The sequence below is a fragment of the Aspergillus puulaauensis genome, chromosome 5, assembly GCF_016861865.1.
Source record: "Aspergillus puulaauensis MK2 DNA, chromosome 5, nearly complete sequence".
NCBI classification, from domain to species: Eukaryota; Fungi; Ascomycota; class Eurotiomycetes; order Eurotiales; family Aspergillaceae; genus Aspergillus; species Aspergillus puulaauensis.
This window is the reverse complement of record NC_054861.1, coordinates 2,492,408-2,510,643: the sequence shown is the minus strand read 5'-3', so window position 1 is coordinate 2,510,643 and position 18,236 is coordinate 2,492,408. Positions and strand designations below refer to the sequence as shown.

Sequence of the window (18,236 nt, the reverse complement as noted above, 5' to 3'; positions counted from 1 at the left end):
GTCGTGGTCGCTGGTGCGTTCCGGCCGGTGGATCAACAGGGTCGGTCGGTAACCTGGTTGAAGCTGTGACCTGAGGCAAGGTCAACAACAAGTGCACGTTCAGCCAGCAGCAGCATGGTCGCAAGCAATCAGATTCATGAATTTAGCAGCCAGCTCGCTTAGCGCCGAGTCGTGAGTGAGACAATACGATTGACTGAGGGATTCCGTTGGTTCTTTGGCGCCCGATCTGAAGCTCTGCTGCTGATCGCTGGTTTCCCCGGCAGCCCTCGCACTAACTGGCCTGGACTCGTACACACCAGCCCTTGTATACCGCCTGCGAGAGTCTGGAGATCTTTCGAAATGCGAGCGGAGGCTGCAATCTAGCAGTGTTGTCTATCATTCATTCATTTTCCTTTGTTTGTGCCGGTTTGTCCTGGTGATTCTCCCAGCTGACAGCTGATGCGAAAACACCCTGTCACTCGACCCCCCAAAGTCTCGCCCGCTTCAGCTCCCTGCGTCTGGCCCGGGCCTGTTGTTGTCCCTCTCGCCACCGTTTGCATTTCGTTTTCCAACTGAGCTCCCTCCGCTCTTGACCCTCGTTGTCCCAGAATCGCCTCTTGCTTTGCTTTATTCAGTTCTCCCAGGTTATGCCGTGAATTAGTGAGTGTTTCCCCTCCGGTAAACAAACACGCAAACCCTCCAGAAATGACGTCGCCGGATCTGCGATAAGCCTCGTCAACAACCAAATCAGACGCAAACAACCGGCAACCCGACAACCCAACCTGCAGTTACACTCTACCTGCAATAGCCGTTGCAGATAATGCTAACATCTGCCATTTCCCATAGTCCCAATGCCGCCGCCTGCTAATTCAAACTCCCCCGCTAACCGCGGGGGCAGCGCCAAATCTTCGCCGATGAAACCAAAACCCCTCGACATCGGTGTACCTCTAGGCCTTTACGACACAAACTCCGTGCGAGCAAAAGTCCGTAAATGGCAACACCAGGGTGGCGGAGTAGTTACCGCAGATGAGGCTGTCTACTACGATGATGACGACGAGAATATATCAACTACGACGGAATCGAAGCCGAAAGCGGCAACAATTACCGCGAGAAAACGAAGCAAAAGTACCCCGCGGAAACGGCTTGTTAGTGATGAACACTGGAAGAAGAATCGGGCGCCTACCCAGACCGCCAAAGGTTCCTCTGCGGCCAAATTACCGTCACCACGAAAGATTGCGGAGTATACCACCAACGAGCCAGCGCGTACAGGTCGATCAGAGACGCGTGAAGACAAGAGGGATGCTAAATTACCGCCTATACTGTCGCCGCCGCCCCGGAGGCGACGTGACGATGGCAATAAACCCAGCTCGACCTCGTCATTGCCGCTCAGGGAACGGCGAAAATCGCATGCTTCGCACGCGTCTGGTGACATTGACTCAATTATAGAAAAAATAGAGAAAGAGCATGCATCGTACGATAAACCGTCAAAGCCCTCGTCACGTCCTTCGACAGCAGACAAGAACCGACACAGCACAATGTCAGAGCCGGCAGAAAGCCCCAAGAAGAAGGATATATCCTTAGATTATGACTCGGAATGGGCCGCCAGTGAGGCCGACTTTTCTGAGTTATCGAGACGACGTGCTCGCGGAGCACCCCATGCTTCGAGAAACCGCACTCCAGCGAAGCCTCCTAAAGGTGGCATACTTGGACAGATCGTCGACGAGTCGAGAAAGATGTTCAGTAAACCAGAGCAGAAACCGGAGCCACCAAAACAGCATCCAGTTCCCAATAAAGGATCAAAAATCGAAGCATGGCTGTCCAATACGCCTGACCCGTTCCTAGATGATAAGGGATCGGACGTCGACGTCCCTGCCCCGCTTAAAACTAGAAGGAACAGGAAAAAGCATATAGAAATCGTGGACGAGCCAGGCGAAGAAAAACCCAGCCGAATATCCAGTCCTGAACCTTCTGTCATCAGCGATATCTCTCAAAAGACGCCTAAACGACGATCTAAGAGCGGAGAGACCGCATCTAGTGGCGACCGACCAAAATCACGAGATGACAGACCCAAGACGAGGGAGTCGCAGAGAGATATTTCGCCATCTCCCCAAAGGAGGAAATCTAGCGAGAAAAAACATGGCCGGAAATCCTCTGGTACTAGCGGGGAAGGTAGCCGCAAGCTCGACGAGAAAGAAGCTGCGTCTGAAACTGGTACTTACCCATTATCTGGGGAATCTGAAGTCTCTGGCAACAACGCTCCAGTGCCACTGGGCCGGAACCGGCCTTTCCCCAGCACCGGCAACCACCGGCTGTCAACAATTGCATCGGTTGAGTCGATGAGCGTACGCGACAAGGCACGATCAGAAATAACAGGATCTGAAGTGACAGAGAAGAAAAGGACTCCTTCTCAAACTACTTACGCGAGTGAGGAAAGAGACAAGGTGGACCCTAACTCACTCTCCATGGTTGCTTCCCAAATGAAGAAGCTCACTACGCATGATGACCTGATCTCTGTTCTTTCAACGTCAACCACGAGAAGCAGGAGCCTCCGGTCTGCCAGGAGCCTAAGGGGTAACAAGAATCGGAACCCCACAGTCGCCGATATCCTCAGGGAGCTCTCGCTGGATGAAGCCAAGTATATGCGTGAGCTCAGAACACTTGTCGGCGGTGTGATCCCAGTGCTTCTCACTTGCGTTCTTTCTCGCTCGGACTCAGCTATCGCTGCTGGCCTTTTCCGGCCCTCAGCGGACCCCAAAGATGAGCTTACCTTCACCAAACCAATTGTGAATATGGGGGTTGCCATTGAGCGACTGAAGTTGCTGCACAAGCGCATTCCGCTTGAAGCTGCAGATGGTCTACTTCAGTGGGCAAATGGAGCTCAAAAGGTATACCGCGAATATTTGAAAGCTTGGAGATTAGGCTTCAAGGATGTGGTTGTTAATCTGGCACCGCTGGAAGAGGGTGAGGAGGCGAAGGACGCGGACACAAAGAGCCTCGACGATGGGATGTCCAGAGACGAAAATGGCGACGTGGTGGACGGAGATGGGCAGAAGGTTGACGTTGCCTATCTGCTGAAGCGCCCTTTGGTACGCCTGAAATACCTCGCAAAGACCTTCAAAGGGATCAACATGCTCGACCCGTCCCCCAAGGCCGAAGAGGTCGCCATGAATTATCAGAACCTTGTGGTGGAGGCTCGTCGTCGTGCACGAGAGGAAAGGGCGAGGCTAGAGGACGAGTCTGCTTCTGCTATTGATTCAAGTCGTGCCCGTGACCCTGAAACATTGGGGGCCCTGACGGGTGTGACCGTCGACAGAACTCGCAGAGTCCGTGCCCGTGATTTCTTCAACTTATCCCTATATCATTCGAGTGGGCAGGTCATCGACTGTCGTGCAGAGATTCTATTCCGAGATAACGCCGCAGAGCATGGACCTGGAGGAGATTTACTTATTTGTGAGATCGACCATGCGGACCGTTGGTTGCTCTTCCCACCCATTGATATTGGATGCGTTTCTGCCCGCAGTGGAGATAAGAAGGGGGAGCTGGTGGTCATGATCCGCAGCCCGCCAGCCCGTGAAAGGCGATTCCAAGAGCTCCTCTCACTCCAGATTGATGAATTTGAGGTGGGAATGGAATGGATTCAAATGCTGGGGAGAACACCAGTACCACCTGCCATCTCTCGATCCCAGAGCTTCATCGATCGTGCAAGGCAACGGCAACGCGCACAAACAGTCTCTTCTCCAAATGACGTTTCGCTCGCCCAACGAACCCCTCCTAGCCCAAGTGATGTCGCCATTCCTATCGGAGAGAAGCCAACGTCATCGCGTGCATCGCGACGCTCCTGGACTGCCAAGGAATCCTGGTCAGACCCCAGCGCCCTTGATTCATTGGCAGCCACCGAATCGCAGATTTCATCGCAGACTGACATTACTCGCGAATCTGATTACGATGCTACGGAGACAGAACTATCCAAGGATTCGTCCCAGGCCCAATCCATCCTTCATTCCAGAGACCCACACAAGCTCGTTATTGGCGAGGACAAGTCACCGCAGGGTCTCAAGCGTTCAGGCGCAAAGAGAATATCCAAATACGGGGAGCTTGCGCCCCAAAGCCCTCATTCACCTACTGGTCCTGCTGATGCAACTCCTTCAACTCCTTCCCGGGATCGTGATGATATCCAACACTCTAAGCAAACCGCGCCTTCCTACAATGCAACCAAGGCTACACCGAAGACCCCCACTCAGGATGAGCCCGAAGAAAGCCCGCGGGTGTCGTCCGTGCCTTCGGCAGATCTACCTTGCATCCCGAAACTCCGTCAGGGCAGTAGTACATCTTATACACCAGACCCTGAGCCCGAGGAAGAATATGAGCTCGACTACGACGCTCTCCCGGAAACCCCAACAAAGAGAAAGACACACTCTCGCTCCGGATCCGAGTCTGACGCGTCAAACGGAGACGAGCCTCCACCGCCTCCTCCCCATTCGCGCTCGCCCAGTTCCACCAGCTCCAGTACTCCGATTCTCAGCCCAACTGCTGGACGAGTTAGACGGCGGGGTTCGTCCCCCTTGAAACACGAATATGAGCCTTCCACTGCATCAGACTCCGAGTCTGATTATTCCGAGACCTCTACTGTCCGCCGTTATGACATGTATTCCGACTCAGACACCGTCACGGACAGTTCGGATGAGGACTCAGAGGATGAAATCCCTTCGAGGGTGCGATCAAAAGCAGTTCGCGGAATCCCTAAGCTTGAGGAGCAAGAGCCAGACCTCTCGCCTGTTTCGAGTACCTTGTCATTGTCGAACTCGACACACCAAGCCGGTTATCGGTCCGTTCCCTCTCAACCAAGCAAGTCGTCTTTTGCAATCGCCACTCTTTTCGCTTGGTCTGATAAGGGTTCCTGGGAAAGTATCCTACCAGATGAATGCAAGATTATCATTAGTCCCGGGCTTGTTGAAGCCTATGAAATGAAAGATGACCCGCTCGCAAACGGCGACGACGCGCCTTCCAAGAATATCCGCCCAATCATTGCCCTCGAATTAACACCACTCGTCCCTATACGTCGCGGAACGGCCATTGATATCAGCATGCGCTCTCCTCCCACGCCACGATCCAAGGTTACTTGGAGCAACAACATCATGTTCCGCTCCCGGAACGCAGACGAATGCGAAGCCCTATACGGCCTGATCAACCAAGCCCGCACCAACAACCCAACATACATCGCACTACAAAATGCGCGGGGACCCTTGGACGATATCCACGGTCTCCCTGCTCCACTTGAGCGCGCAACCAAGAGCTCTAGCTTCTTTGGATGGCCCCGCCGCAGAAAGAGCTACCGCGCCTCTAGCTCCCCGCGCTCACTAGCAGACAACTCAGAAAGTAGTGTTGGCACAATGAGCAGCGCCTTCTCGGCTCTCAAACGCTTTGGCGCAGGAAGTAAAATGTTCAGCATCTCCCGGTCTTCCGTCACATCGCGTAACCGCCAAAAGGACGGAGAAGGAGGAAGCCTATTCTCAAGCTCTGCCGCCTCCGGTGCTGGATCCAACGGCGGCGGGATCGGCAGAATTGCAGCTGCAATCAAGGGCGTCGACGGAATTGGCCTTTCAAACGCGAAGATTCGCCTCTACGCCCGCGAAACCCAATCCAAGTGGCGCGATATGGGCGCTGCCCGGCTAACAATCATGCCCGCACCCTCACCAGCTCCTGAACCTCGCCGTCCAGACACAGCAATGACGGGGGGGCCTGACGGAAGCCCCGAAGACACAAGCCCGCCCTCTTCCGGTGCGGCATCGCCACAACGAGTTATGGAAAGGCGCAACGAGAAACGCATCGTCATCCGCGGCAAGACACGCGGTGAGGTCCTACTTGACGTCTGCCTCGACGAGAGCTGCTTCGAACGTGTCGCGAGAACTGGAATTGCCGTTTCCGTGCGTGAGGAGAACGAAGATGGACCCACTGTTGCTCATAAGGGTGGTGTCACGAGTGGAAGCTCCCGTGTTTACATGGTCCAGATGAAGGGTGAGGCAGAGGCTGCTTATACATTTGGACTTGTTGGGAAGTTGAAGTACTGAAGAGACTAACCAACACTCCCGGTGTTGTATGAAACTATGGAGTCATATGAACGAGTTACTTCTTTCTCTCTCTCTCTCTTTCCTTTTTCTTGTTTTATCTGATCGTGTTTTATTTGAGCATCTGCATTGCATTTTGGTGGCTATCTTATTCCATTTTATCTTGGTTTCCCTTCTCCCGACCAACCTCAACCTATCGACTATTTTCCTCAATATTTTCATTTCATGTCTGCATCCGCCTATATACATAACATACCCTCCTACAACAGTCTACTTAGCGCCCGACTCAGTTACATTAACGTTTGTTTACGCGATACCGATTCCCCTGTTTCTACGATTCTACCGACAGAATATTAGCCTAGATTAGAGATATTTAAATTTAGCTTAAATGGACATGAAACGTTCGTTCTATTGAATCCTTAATAGTGTCACTTTTAATAAAAAATTAGGTACATTCGAGAGAATAGAGCTGTACGTATATGTGTCTATTAATTTTAATTAAGGAACCGTAATCCTAATCTGATAAGTCAACCGGAGAGTCCGCAGTGCCGTTTCCAACCGCAGTCACAGGCGCAGCTCCTTTTATAGGCTTGGCCCTCCCATTTTCAGCGTTAGAAACATCGACAGTGTCCTCTTTGACCTCAGGCTTTGTCGACTTCTTGAATATATAATGGATCCGGTTCTCCTCGTCCCTTAGTAGAGAGCGCAAGACTTCGTCGTCGATAGTCTGGTCTAGGTCCAGTCCCTCGGGTTGTTCTTGTTCAGTCGTTGAGGCCGCGGGGAGGAACAGCGAGGGGTCGATGTGGGTGTAGTGTGAGAGACTTTCTTGAATTTTTTGTTTGCTGTTGCTGCTGCCATTGCCGGTGCGGCCGTCAGAGCTCTTATTCTTATTTTTGGATCTTGGGTGGCTGGGTCTCTCTTTGACGAGCCGTTCTTGCTCTTCCATATCTACCTCAGAGGCTTTCATGAGGGTTGGGAGGTCGGGGAGGGATATGTCTGATTCGTTGCCGTCGTTGTTCTCTTCGCTAAGTTCTTCTAGATCTTCTTCTGCTGGCGTGTCATCGCTATCCGGGGTCGTTGTTGTGTATCCCCTGCCGCCGCAATCACACGTTAAAAGGTCGTGCGTCTGGCATCTACTCTCCACATCCAACCTGAAGAGGTCCTTGAGTTCATTGCGGGAGAACTGCGCGACGCTATCTTTACGTTCCATAACACTATCTGCAAGCCCGATCTTCGTGACCTGGCGCTGCCAGATCTTCTCCTCGAGACTGCCCTTTAGCAGGATGCGGTAGATATGGCAGTGGCGTTTTTGGCCGTCGCGGTGGATGCGGGCCATGGCTTGGATGTCTGTCGCTGGGTTCCAGTCTACGTCAAAGAGGACGAGACGGCTGGCGCCGATCAGGTTCAGGCCGGTTCCGCCTGCTTTGGCTGAGAGGAGGAAGGCGAAGCAGAGATCTGGTGAGAGGCGGTTGAAGTCTTCGACTAGGCCCTGGCGTTTCTGCGCTGGGGTTGAGCCATCGAGGCGGAGAAAAGGGAGGGAGAGGGAGTGTAAGAGGTTGGCGAGGAGGTTTAGGGTTGAGGTATAGTTCGAAACGAGAACGATCTTTTCGGAGGTCGACGTTCGTAGGTGGTGCAGGAGTTGGTCCAAGACGCGGATCTTCGCACTACATGATGGGGAGAAGTGACGGACGAGGTTCGGCGGCAGTGATGATAGGAGGGCGGAGATGGTCTCGCTCGGTGTCTCATTGACATTCTTTGGCGAAAGCAGAGAAGGACTGTTGCACACCTTTTTGAGGATGGTGATGAGTTGCAAGGCAGTCTCGGAGTTGCCAATGGCGCACTGGAAAACTGGCGAAGCAAGCACATTCTGGTAGATCTTCGATTGCGTATTGGTAGGGTTGCAGAACAAGACGTATTCTGTCTTTGGGGGCAGGTACTTGGCGAGAATATCCGCCGTCCTCCGCAGCATGAACTTTGAGGTTAGTTCTCGAAGCTCTTCGTTTCTGGATTCTCCCTTTTCGATGTCTTTCTCCGTGGCTTCAGGCTGCCTGCTCCTCACAATAGGGCCCTCAAACTCCTTGATAAAGGATTTGAACGACCCCAGAATACCGGGATTGACAAGATCCACGGCGGCAAAAAACTCCTTCAAGTCGTTTTGGATGGGAGTTCCGGAGAGGATAACTCTCTTATTAGCATTGAGTGACTGAATGGCCTGTCCGCTTTTGTTCTGAAGCGTCTTCAAGCGATGCCCTTCATCCGCAATGACAATGTCGACTCCATTGCCGCGAGCTAGCCCCTCCTGGACTGTCCTCAACTTCTCATAGCCGACAATCATAATGCTATACGCTTTACCCATAGTGAAATCCGTCAATCGCTTCCTCTTATCGTCAAAGACAAAGACACCAATGCGCTCGTTTCCAAGCCATTTCCGAAACTCTCGTCTCCAGTTATTGATTAACGTGACCGGGCAAACAATCAGCGCCTTCTTGATGACTGGCGCGCTCTCATAGACCGGATTCTGCTTCAGCAAGGTCCACAGCAGAGCTATAGTTTGTAGGGTTTTCCCAAGACCCATATCGTCAGCTAAAATCGCGCCTTCGCCATTAAACGACCTCATCCCCATAACGCACTCATATAGGAACTTCACACCCTCTCGCTGGTGCGGCCGTAAATGCTTACTCAGGATAGGATCAACAACAACATCCACAATCCGTTTCCCTTTGGGCACCGAGGCAGGCCGCGGCATTATCAACGCCCCGGGCTGCTTCGGGTCATGGCGTGGGGTAGGCTCTTCGGACGGGGTAACAGGCATAACCGTATTCTCAAGTAAGGGTTTCTTAAACGCACCCGAAACGGAGCCCCGGCTCGCTAAACTGGATGGCCGACTCTCTTTGGCCCGGGTCTGCGATGCATTCTTGTCCCGATTACTAGTAGTACTCGACACAGAAACAGACGGCCTTTTCACTGGTACTCGCTGTTTCCTCGGCGAATACCGTAGCGCTAGCGCTGGAGCTGGAGCTGGCTCTGTGACTGACGGTGATAGTGTTTCGTGTTTGTTCGTCCCTAGAATCCCGGAGATAAACTCCTTCCTCGAGATCTCCGAATCAACCTCGACCTCCTTCCCTCCAATCGAGAGGATCACGCCCTCCTTTAGCGCGGATGTAGATGCGTACGCCGCTCGACCCATCTCCCTCCCCGAGACATCCTGCAGATAGGCATAGCCGTCCCGCGTTGAGACGATCCCGTCGCCGTCCCAGGTTTTGTTTTTCTTCGTTGTGGGTTTTCGCCTGTACAAGTCCGTCGTGTTAGCCTATACTATTCAAAAAATGATAACCACCCACAAAGCATCGTTGATTGGTGGGATATACATACCAAAGCACATTAAAATACTTCTCCCCAGACGAACCAACCCGAACCCCGTCACCAGCTCCAGAACCAGATTTCGAAGTCTCACTGGTACTAACATTGCTCACCTGGAGCAAAGGCCTCCGATAGCCCGCTATCGCAGGCCGGGCGTTTCCAGCACCATTCGTATTCTCCTTTGTTGTGGTTGTTGACAAGCGTGGCCGCTTCGGCGCCGGGCCATCGTCAGCTTCAGCTTGGGATTCGGCTGAGGGTTCAGTAGTGTGCGGTTTTGAAGGTTGAGACTGAGGCGGTTTCCTTATTGAAGGAGGTTTGAACGGCTTAAAGACCATAGCTGGAGATGGTCTATATGTCGTTGTTGGGGGGCCTGGATCCAATCCGTTGGTTGATGGCGGGAGGGAGAATCTCGCGTCGCGACTGGGTGCGCGTGATCACGTGACCGCGTTCTAGATTGTATGGAAGATATAAGACGTTTAGTGTAGTTTATTGGATTTAGAAGATTGGAGGTTTATTGCAAGGATACATTTTCATTTTTTAATTTTATTTAAGTAGAGAAAATTATTATGAGTTGCATGAAGTGTATATATACAAAACGAGTCGTAGCGATTGGCAGAAAGGTATCTTAAATCTTTTCGCTAAATTCCATTCCCCAAAACATAAACCGTAAACGTCCGATCTATAGGTAGCATAATTATTATTTGTACAATCCACGTCCATTTCATCCACCGCATGATAAAAGTCGTGTCTCTATTTTGCATCGTTCAAAAGAGCCCGGTCCGTTAGTGGCACGAACTTGGGGCCCTCGTATGAACCCATTCTGAAGAACCAGTTGATGGCGACGAAGATGGTCAAGCCGCCGGTCATCAAGCTGGCGTAGTTCATGGACGCAGCGTCCGTGGGTAGAGAGAAGGGGAAGCAGAAGATGACGACGAATGCGATGATGTAGATGCAGCTGAGGATGTTGATGATGTATCCGAAGTTGCCCATCCAGAAGTACCCGCGGACGAAGGAGGAGCGGCGGGTGAGGATGTGGGGGAAGATAGCTGTGAAGTAGGAAAGAGAGGAGAGCTGCACGAAGCAGCCGACGAAGGCGTTGAAGGCGGTGGTGGAGCCAACGTAGATACAGGCGAGGATGGTGATCACGGCGCCGCAGATGAGGGTGGCATTGAAGGGGTTGTGCATCGTAGAGTTGATGCGGCCGACCTGGTTGGGGAACGGAGTGGCGCGGTCACGAGCAAGTGTCCAGAGGGTTCGGCCAGCAGTGATATAGCAGCCAGCGCAGTTGATGACGGTGGGGAGGAAGGTCACAATCAGGAGTCCAAGACCGCCGCCCCTGGTTCCACTGGCCTGGTGGTAGATCTCAGCAAGCGGGAACGAGCTGTCCAAGACAGCCTGGATGTCGTTGACGGCGTAGAAGAGCGCAATCATGTAGAGCAGCCCGGTGACGAAGCCGATGCTCATCTGAGCCAAGACAGCCTTGGGGATGTTCTTGCTGGGCTTGGGGATCTCCTCCGCAAGATGGGTCGAGCAGTCGGGCGTGCCAACAGCGTAGGCACCGTTAAGCATACCGGCAACAAAAACGAAGCCATTGCTAGAGTACCCAGTCGAGTTTGTCCAGGTCCGCCAAATATCCTCGTTCGTGGCATAAGGGATGCCGTTGGCATGGGGCATGCAAGCGCAGACAATAATGGTGATGAGCACACCGGCCAAGATGAAGAACCCTCCGAGATTATTCAACTGGGGAAGGTAGCGGTTCAAGAACAGGACAATAGAGCAGCATAGCCACGTGCAGATGATGAAGCTGATGAAGACATGCCATGACTGCATCTCAAATCCCGGGTGCATCAGCGCATACATGGAAACGGTCTGTTGCCCCAGAATAGCGGACACAGAGGCGCCACCGAGGACCCAGGCCAAACAATTCCACCATCCTGCAAAAAAGCCGCAGACACGACCATACTTCCCGGCGGTAATAGAAGCCCAGTGGTAGACTAAATGTCATGATTAGCGCGAAAGACAGGTACCCCGAGTAAGGCGATGATAACATACCACCACCAGCAGACGGCATCCCCGAGGCCAATTCAGCAATAGAGGCGGCCACCATCCAGTAGCAGACCGAAACGGCGATGAATTCATATATAACACCCGACGGCCCTCCGTTGTACAGGGCGGTGGCCACACTTCCTCCTTGGGCAATCCATGTGTTTCCCGTCGTGATGGCGAGGGCACAGATACTCAGCAGACTGTAGTTGCGCTCTAGTTCCTGACGGTGGCCAGAGGCATTCACCAGTTCTAGCGACGAGCGCTGCTCCTCGGTCGATGAGTCGACAACTCCCTTTTCCTCCGTGCGTTCAGCAGCCATATTGGGCGTGGGAGTAGAAGTGGAATCGGAAACCGGGCAAGGGGTCAGATTAAGAGCGGGATTCTAGAACGTGGTGCGGAAGCTGATAAGGTTCTGTACCCGGTGGCGCAAAGGCAAAGTGTGGTTGAAGAACCGTCGCCAGGCGTCAGTGTCCTGGCTTCTAGAAGAAGGCGGGACAATGGGAAAAGAAAAGAAGCCAGAAGCCCGAAGCCGTTCAAAGTCCAAAGAAGGGAGGACGATCAGGAGCAAGGCGAGAGGTGGAAGTTTATAGTAAGATGGCCTGCGAGGGAGGAACTGCTCCGTTTCAGGTTACAGTTTAGTGCTCTTTGAACGGGTGGAGTCTACGCGGGTCCACGTTCCATGGACTCTTCGATGGCCACCGCAGTGATGGCCAGTCACAGCCGTCAGAGGCTTTCACGGTGGGACTGCCTGGCCATTGCAGACACTCATTGGCTGATATTGACCATGAAGCTAAGCCGAAAGAGGGAGCTCCAGCAGATGGGCCACGGGCTTTTATCAGTGCTGGCAGAAATGCTCCTCCATCGACGGGAGATTTATAACAGAAATGCCCTTGGTTGTGCTATCAGTAGATCGGAATGGGGACTCAGCATTGAGCGCACAACAGTGCCTCCACAGCTGCTTTACCCCAGGTGTTCTCCATTTTCTGTATTGGGCAGCCCACGGTTGTTCGGGGGCAATAAGCGGATGAGTTATTGAGTTAATACTCAATAAGTATTTAAGTACTCCGCGGCAAAGGGATCTGGAAGCTAAGCAAGCACTCGACTGGAGGGAAATTTCAGAGTGAGAGAAGCTAGGGTTAAGACTGCAAATTCACTAGCAGGGGGTCAATCTCGGCGCCCTACACAGAAAAGAGCCAGCCTGGACATGCAGAGGTCGGTCGCTTCGTTGGAATCCACCTCAGGAACACACTTCACCGGCTGGTTTCGGCTCGCCGTCCCGATTTTCTAAGACACCAAACACCAAGACTTTACTCTTAGTTTAGCGGCGCATCTTCCAACAGTAACACTTTCAGTCTCGGGTGGTGCGACGCCGAAGCTTTTACTATGGGGAGTCGTGGGTATGATGGCCCGGGGGCTAAAAGAACCCACGTCGACCCGCTCACACAATCGCCAGAACGTGGGTCGAGCCTTTGCACTATCGGCCTCGAGCCCATGGATCAAGATGGTGAGGCAGGTTATCAATCCATTTGAAATTAGCATTTGATTGTGATAATTATGCAGACGCAGACTGATGGCCTGACACTTTGACAGCCTGGCAGGTCGCAGCGTCAACTGGGCAAACTAGATACAGTGGGCCGGGATCGAGACTGCTTGGCAAGATGCTGGCTGTGTTGCATTAGTTAGTGAGTTAGTTAGATCCAGACCCTTTGACAAATAACAATGCCCTTGTCACATAGCAGCAGTGTTTTCATGTGAAGTTCCAGAGTCTGGATGGCAACCGCTGCAACTGAGGGAATTAACTTCAAGGGCTAGTCGGCAATTGACTTTTCTACGGAGGACAAACTCAAGTCACTCTAGCTGAAGCTATAAATACTCCAGAACTTTCTTAGATTAATTCGATCGAAACGGGCCAATCTCCGATGCCATCGGCGAACGCAGCAGTCAAGTTCGAGATCTCGACTGTCGCCGATAGATGAATGCTTAGCCGCCATCCGGAAACGAAGGTTTCATGCGTGACCAGCCTCGAGTGCCAGGACAACGACGTTCCTGCGTGTGGAACTGTGGTTGTTAGTTCTGTGCCGGCACATCATCAACGCATGCAGAACTCGCTTGTTGGATGGAAGCATGGCAACGGTTGGAAAGGCAAAGACGATCATTATGCCGATAACCAGCCACTAACCAGGCACAACTCACTCGTGTGCGTGATGACAACGTGGTAGTTCTCCGAAATATAGTTTATTCCTCGAATTATTCGCGCTGGTTGCCAGATGATTGGGTCTTTGAGCCAGGAGAAATTTGCCATCCCCTTGGGCCTCTTGGTAAGCTGGCACACAATTCGCCGGTAGAAACACCCAATCGCAGCTCAACCCCCAAGGTTCCGTTACATGATGGGCACGGAAACACGTAACAAGATAAGGGAGACCATGGAACCTTCCCCTTCATCTAATCTAGCCGCTTGTTTAGGACGGCAGGAATCCGGTCCAATCTACCAAGGCATATTAGGGACAGGGGTCGGGGATTGCTGTTTGGGCAGGTGGTCTGACATCTCGGTGAAAAGCAGGAGGAGAAAGTTGATCCCTGGAACCAAAGGACCTTCTGGTAATTAGCCGACGGGCACTGGTGATGGAACCAGGCTGCAGTGCTGCTGCTGGGTTGAACTTTTATTCTTCGAATTAGACGCTTGCCCTGAATCCGACACAATGGGAGAAAAGCCGAGTGGCTCTCGCCTGGAGGTTCGACGTCGCTACAAGATCTCGATCGAGGTGGAAAAGCAAGCATTCTCCGCTGGTCCGCCGTGGTGATGCCACGATGCAGCTGGACATCGTGCTGAGCGTGCCGCCGTGCATGGACGATGGCTGGCCGATCCACCTCTGTCTGCGCCGGGGGTGGATGTTCCCACTTGCCAGACACGAGACCAACCACTGACGGCGGGCGATGTGCCGTCAATCCAGAAACATCTCGGGCAGGCCGTCAAGCCTGCTCCAGGTGTCATTAGTGAAAACTAAAGGCTTTAACATCCCTGTATACTCCGTATATCCGTTCCAGAGTGCTCTGTAAAGGCACGAGCGAAAGTTCCCGGTGGCTTGAGTCCGGGTTAATTCATCTCCGCCGGAGTTTGGAGCTTCACCTTTCTTCAGGACCGTCGGCTCGTGCTCAGAGAAATACGGTTTGACGTGACTGGACACGAAGATCGGCTAAATTCCTTCCAGTCTTCTAGAGCATTGGGAGACGAGTAAGAAGAAAGATGAACAGCCGATCGGTGCTGCTTCTGTTCGCCTGTTCTGCTGGTCCAACTTGGGTGTCACTGCCAGAAAGTCAAAGAGCCAGCGGTGGACTGGCCTAGCCTGTTTCGGTAGCAGTATGCTTCTCCTCAGCGAACTGGGAATAGCGCCCCGGTTAAGGTTTGACTAAATTAGTGGCTTCGGGAGAACCAGAAGGAGCCCAGGCCAGATCAGCCAATCAGACAAAGCTGTCAGCTGAATGATCTTTTGGGGCATCTCTTCGAGGCCCGCCGAGGATCACTCCGAGTCTCCGATGGCAATACCTCGCCATCAATCGTGGGGTCTTTCCCTGGTCTCAGATGCCCTCCAATTGATTCGTTCGTCCATCATGTTATCCACCGCCAGTGTATGGCCGACAGTGCACCAGTCCAGGCCTAAATGTGGATAGCAATTATGGAGGCCGATGCTTTGACTTCCTCAGCCTTGACGCCCAATGGACGATTGTTCAGCCTGCCTGCGCAATGAACCAAAGTCTGTTCCTGGAGGGACGTGGGCGGCGGAACTATTATTGGGGAATGCATCCTCCTCTCGCCATGGTACGGATACTCCTGCATGGATCTGTGGTTGATTTCCTCCCATGCTATCTTTTTTTGCTTCTCCTTCCAATTTTTAGTGCTATCACCGCGCATGCTTTTTTGCACTTGCAGCGATTATCTCCCTAATCCCTACAAGTGTCCAGAGCAACCAGGGTACTGGGTTGATCCTGGTACCTGATTCCCCCGAAGGCTCTCTGTTGGACACCCCGCTCGGACGGTGACTGCGTCTAATCTCTATTGCCCTCCATGTACGTTGCTAATTAATCTCATATATATCCTTTCCCTCCCCCCCCCCTGTACTTTACTTCTTTGGTGGAATTGCTGTCACACCAACTGACCCGGCCCTTTGGTTTGCAGGTTACACCAAGACAGAATGTCGAGCCTGGGCCCCGAGTATGGCCGGAGCTTTGCTCGAGAAACATGGACCCTCTACGCTGTTGGAATGCTCGGTGTTGTGCTGCGATTGTAGGTGTCCTCGATGCTGATGCTATTGTGTTCTTCACATGATATACTAACACATGCTGCAGCACCGCACGTATACGGCGTCTCGGCATCAGAAACCTTCAATCGGACGACTATGTGATGGTGTTTGCGGTCATCTGGTACACCATTCTATGCGTCGCTCTCAATTCGGTTGCTTCAGGCGGAGGATCGAATCTTATGACTGATGAGGACATTGCGAACCTGACACCTGAGATATACGACGAGAGAGTCACGGGGAGTAAATGGGTCTTTGTCTCAGAGCATGCCTTTGTCCTCGCTATCTGGGCAATGAAGGCATGCATGCTGATCATCTATTCTCGCATCACGTATGTCCTTCATTCATGTATCGATTCTTGACACCGGTATCTGACTTTGGTTTGTATAGAGAGGGGTTACCTCAGAGGAAATGGGTCAACTACCTAGCCGTCTACGTTGCCTTGGGATTTGTCGCAGTCGAACTGTCCCTGTTCCTCATCTGCAGACCTTTATCGAACTACTGGGCAGTGCCTACTCCGAACTGTCAGTTTCTCTCCATCTACAGACCTTGTCCATACAGCTAACCATCCCGCAGCCCAATGCTCAACCTTCCAATACTACGAAATCGTTCAAGGATGCATAGCAATCACGGGTGACATTGCCATGCTTCTGATCGGGCTCCCACTGCTAATGCAAGTCCGTATCCCTCTAAAGCAGAAGCTGATCCTCCTGGTCATCTTCGGAATGGGAATCTTCGTCATCGTCGCCGCCATCCTCACAAAGGTCTACTGCCTGGTCCCGTCCCTGATCTCATACGTCTACATGAACTGGTACTTCCGAGAAACAACCGTGGCTATCCTCGTCACCAACCTCCCCCTCATCTGGTCCCTCCTCCGCGACGTCTTCCCCGCCCTCAAGAGCTGGACCGGCGGTTCGAAACGAGGCACCTCCAACCGCTACCGGTCAGGCGCCTGGATCAGCAACCACCCCTCTGGCTACAAGCAGTACGGACCTAATAGCCACCTTCGATCAGGAGATCATCACTATCCAATGAGTAACTACGATCGGAGCGTCGTCGTTACGCCCCAGAAAGATGCAACGGACATTAGCCTCCATCGGACAGACACCCAGGATCCGAGCGATGATGGCTCCGAACGAGCCCTGCAGATTCGACAAGATGTGACGATCGAAGTTACGCGCGAGTCTCGGCCGCCAGACTACTACAACAATCAGCCGCAACCTTAAGGCGATGCTTGCTTGAAATAAAAGCTTCCCTTTCGTTATGTATATAATTATCATTTGGCTTTTCTTTCTTTTTCTTTCTATGTAATAATGACTAGACTTAATGCCCTTGATAGAGAGTACTATATCGGAGTTGGAGGAATAATGCACATTATTCACTATTCAATATTTACCGACTGACGCATTTTCTGATAAGTTATTGAATACAGCCGCCCCGCCACTACAAAAATAAATCCCTCACCGATGATCTGCTTCTCCAGTGCGCAACCATGGAATCATCTCTACAATTGCCCAATCGGGAATGCCTGTCGCTGACTACGCAGATCTCCCGGGGCCATTCTTCTTCATTCTTCAATCCTCCTTTATTGTATAAACTATTTTCATATCTTGAATACAAGTGAATGCTTTGCAACAAGTGTATTGTTTTATATGTACGTAATTAATTAATTAAGTATGGCCAGCTTGGCCAGGCAACAACATCAACATCCATTCCTCCGGACTTGAGGCGGTAGAACTCTTCCAGAACCATCAGAACCAGGAAGTGACTTCACCCTGCAGAAGTGGAGACTCGGACGCGCGAGGCGACAAGTGTTCAACTTCAGGCTGAGTTCAGCGCTTCAGCCCAGCTGCAGGACCTGCAGGACCTGCATGATCTACAGTGATGACCTTGGATTTTTCCTTATCACAGGCTGGCTGCTGCATTTTTCCTTTATGGGTGCCTCGGGTGGAAAGCCAAAAAGGGAAAAAGGCCAGCGCGGGATTCTGATCCCAGTCTCCCACGTTTTCTTTCTCTCGCCAGGCACGATTTCTTACTTTCTTAACATTCGATTTTGATTTCCCTGGTACGAATCCAAACTTGGGGCAGACCTGACTTTCCCGTCGGGTTCAACGCTCAGAGCCGGAAATACGGTAATACCCACTGCAACACGGGGTGACTGACACTGACAGGACAATCAATAATGGGGAAATTCACCTGAGAGTCTGTGAGTCTGTGGCTACGACAACCAACTTTCAAGACTACCAACTTTCAAGACTTGGCCAGTTTTATTCCATGGAACCACGTTTCTGCCTCCCCACCGCGCCCTGAACCTCCAACCACATCCGGAATGGATGCGCCTCTGTTCCCCCGGTTCGGTGTTGAACATCATACCCCAGCCCATGGACCAGACAGAGGCATATTCGTATGCCACCCTCATGGTCCTCACCCCCTCAACTCTTCACCGACATTGTGATGCGCTGGTTGGTTGGGCGTTCCTCAGAAAGATAAT

At 52.2% G+C, this 18,236-nt stretch overlaps 5 protein-coding genes across 5 annotated transcripts; 3 read left to right on the top strand and 2 right to left on the bottom strand.

Moving 5' to 3' along the window:
- Positions 1 to 830: 830 nt before the first annotated feature.
- On the top strand, positions 831 to 6,047 carry LHS1_1 (uncharacterized protein; the record flags this gene model as incomplete). The annotated part of the gene is made up of 1 exon (XM_041706013.1): positions 831 to 6,047. The coding sequence occupies one exon, from the start codon at positions 831 to 833 to the stop codon at positions 6,045 to 6,047; it is 5,217 nt and encodes a 1,738-aa protein (XP_041558441.1).
- Positions 6,048 to 6,075: 28 nt separating this feature from the next.
- Positions 6,076 to 6,411, top strand: APUU_50957A (uncharacterized protein; the record flags this gene model as incomplete). Its single annotated transcript, XM_041706012.1, has 1 exon — positions 6,076 to 6,411. The coding sequence occupies one exon, from the start codon at positions 6,076 to 6,078 to the stop codon at positions 6,409 to 6,411; it is 336 nt and encodes a 111-aa protein (XP_041558440.1).
- Positions 6,412 to 6,558: 147 nt separating this feature from the next.
- Positions 6,559 to 9,739, bottom strand: RDH54 (DEAD/DEAH box helicase; the record flags this gene model as incomplete). Its single annotated transcript, XM_041706011.1, has 2 exons — positions 6,559 to 9,331; positions 9,417 to 9,739. The coding sequence occupies 2 exons, from the start codon at positions 9,737 to 9,739 to the stop codon at positions 6,559 to 6,561; spliced, it is 3,096 nt and encodes a 1,031-aa protein (XP_041558439.1).
- Positions 9,740 to 10,154: 415 nt separating this feature from the next.
- Positions 10,155 to 11,769, bottom strand: APUU_50955S (putative choline transport protein; the record flags this gene model as incomplete). Its single annotated transcript, XM_041706010.1, has 2 exons — positions 10,155 to 11,398; positions 11,457 to 11,769. 2 exons carry the CDS (start codon positions 11,767 to 11,769, stop codon positions 10,155 to 10,157), a joined length of 1,557 nt encoding a protein of 518 aa, XP_041558438.1.
- Positions 11,770 to 15,513: 3,744 nt separating this feature from the next.
- APUU_50954A (uncharacterized protein) lies at positions 15,514 to 16,971 on the top strand (the record flags this gene model as incomplete). Its single annotated transcript, XM_041706009.1, has 5 exons — positions 15,514 to 15,515; positions 15,625 to 15,732; positions 15,795 to 16,076; positions 16,136 to 16,269; positions 16,322 to 16,971. Coding segments are annotated over 5 exons (1,176 nt in total).
- Positions 16,972 to 18,236: the final 1,265 nt, after the last annotated feature.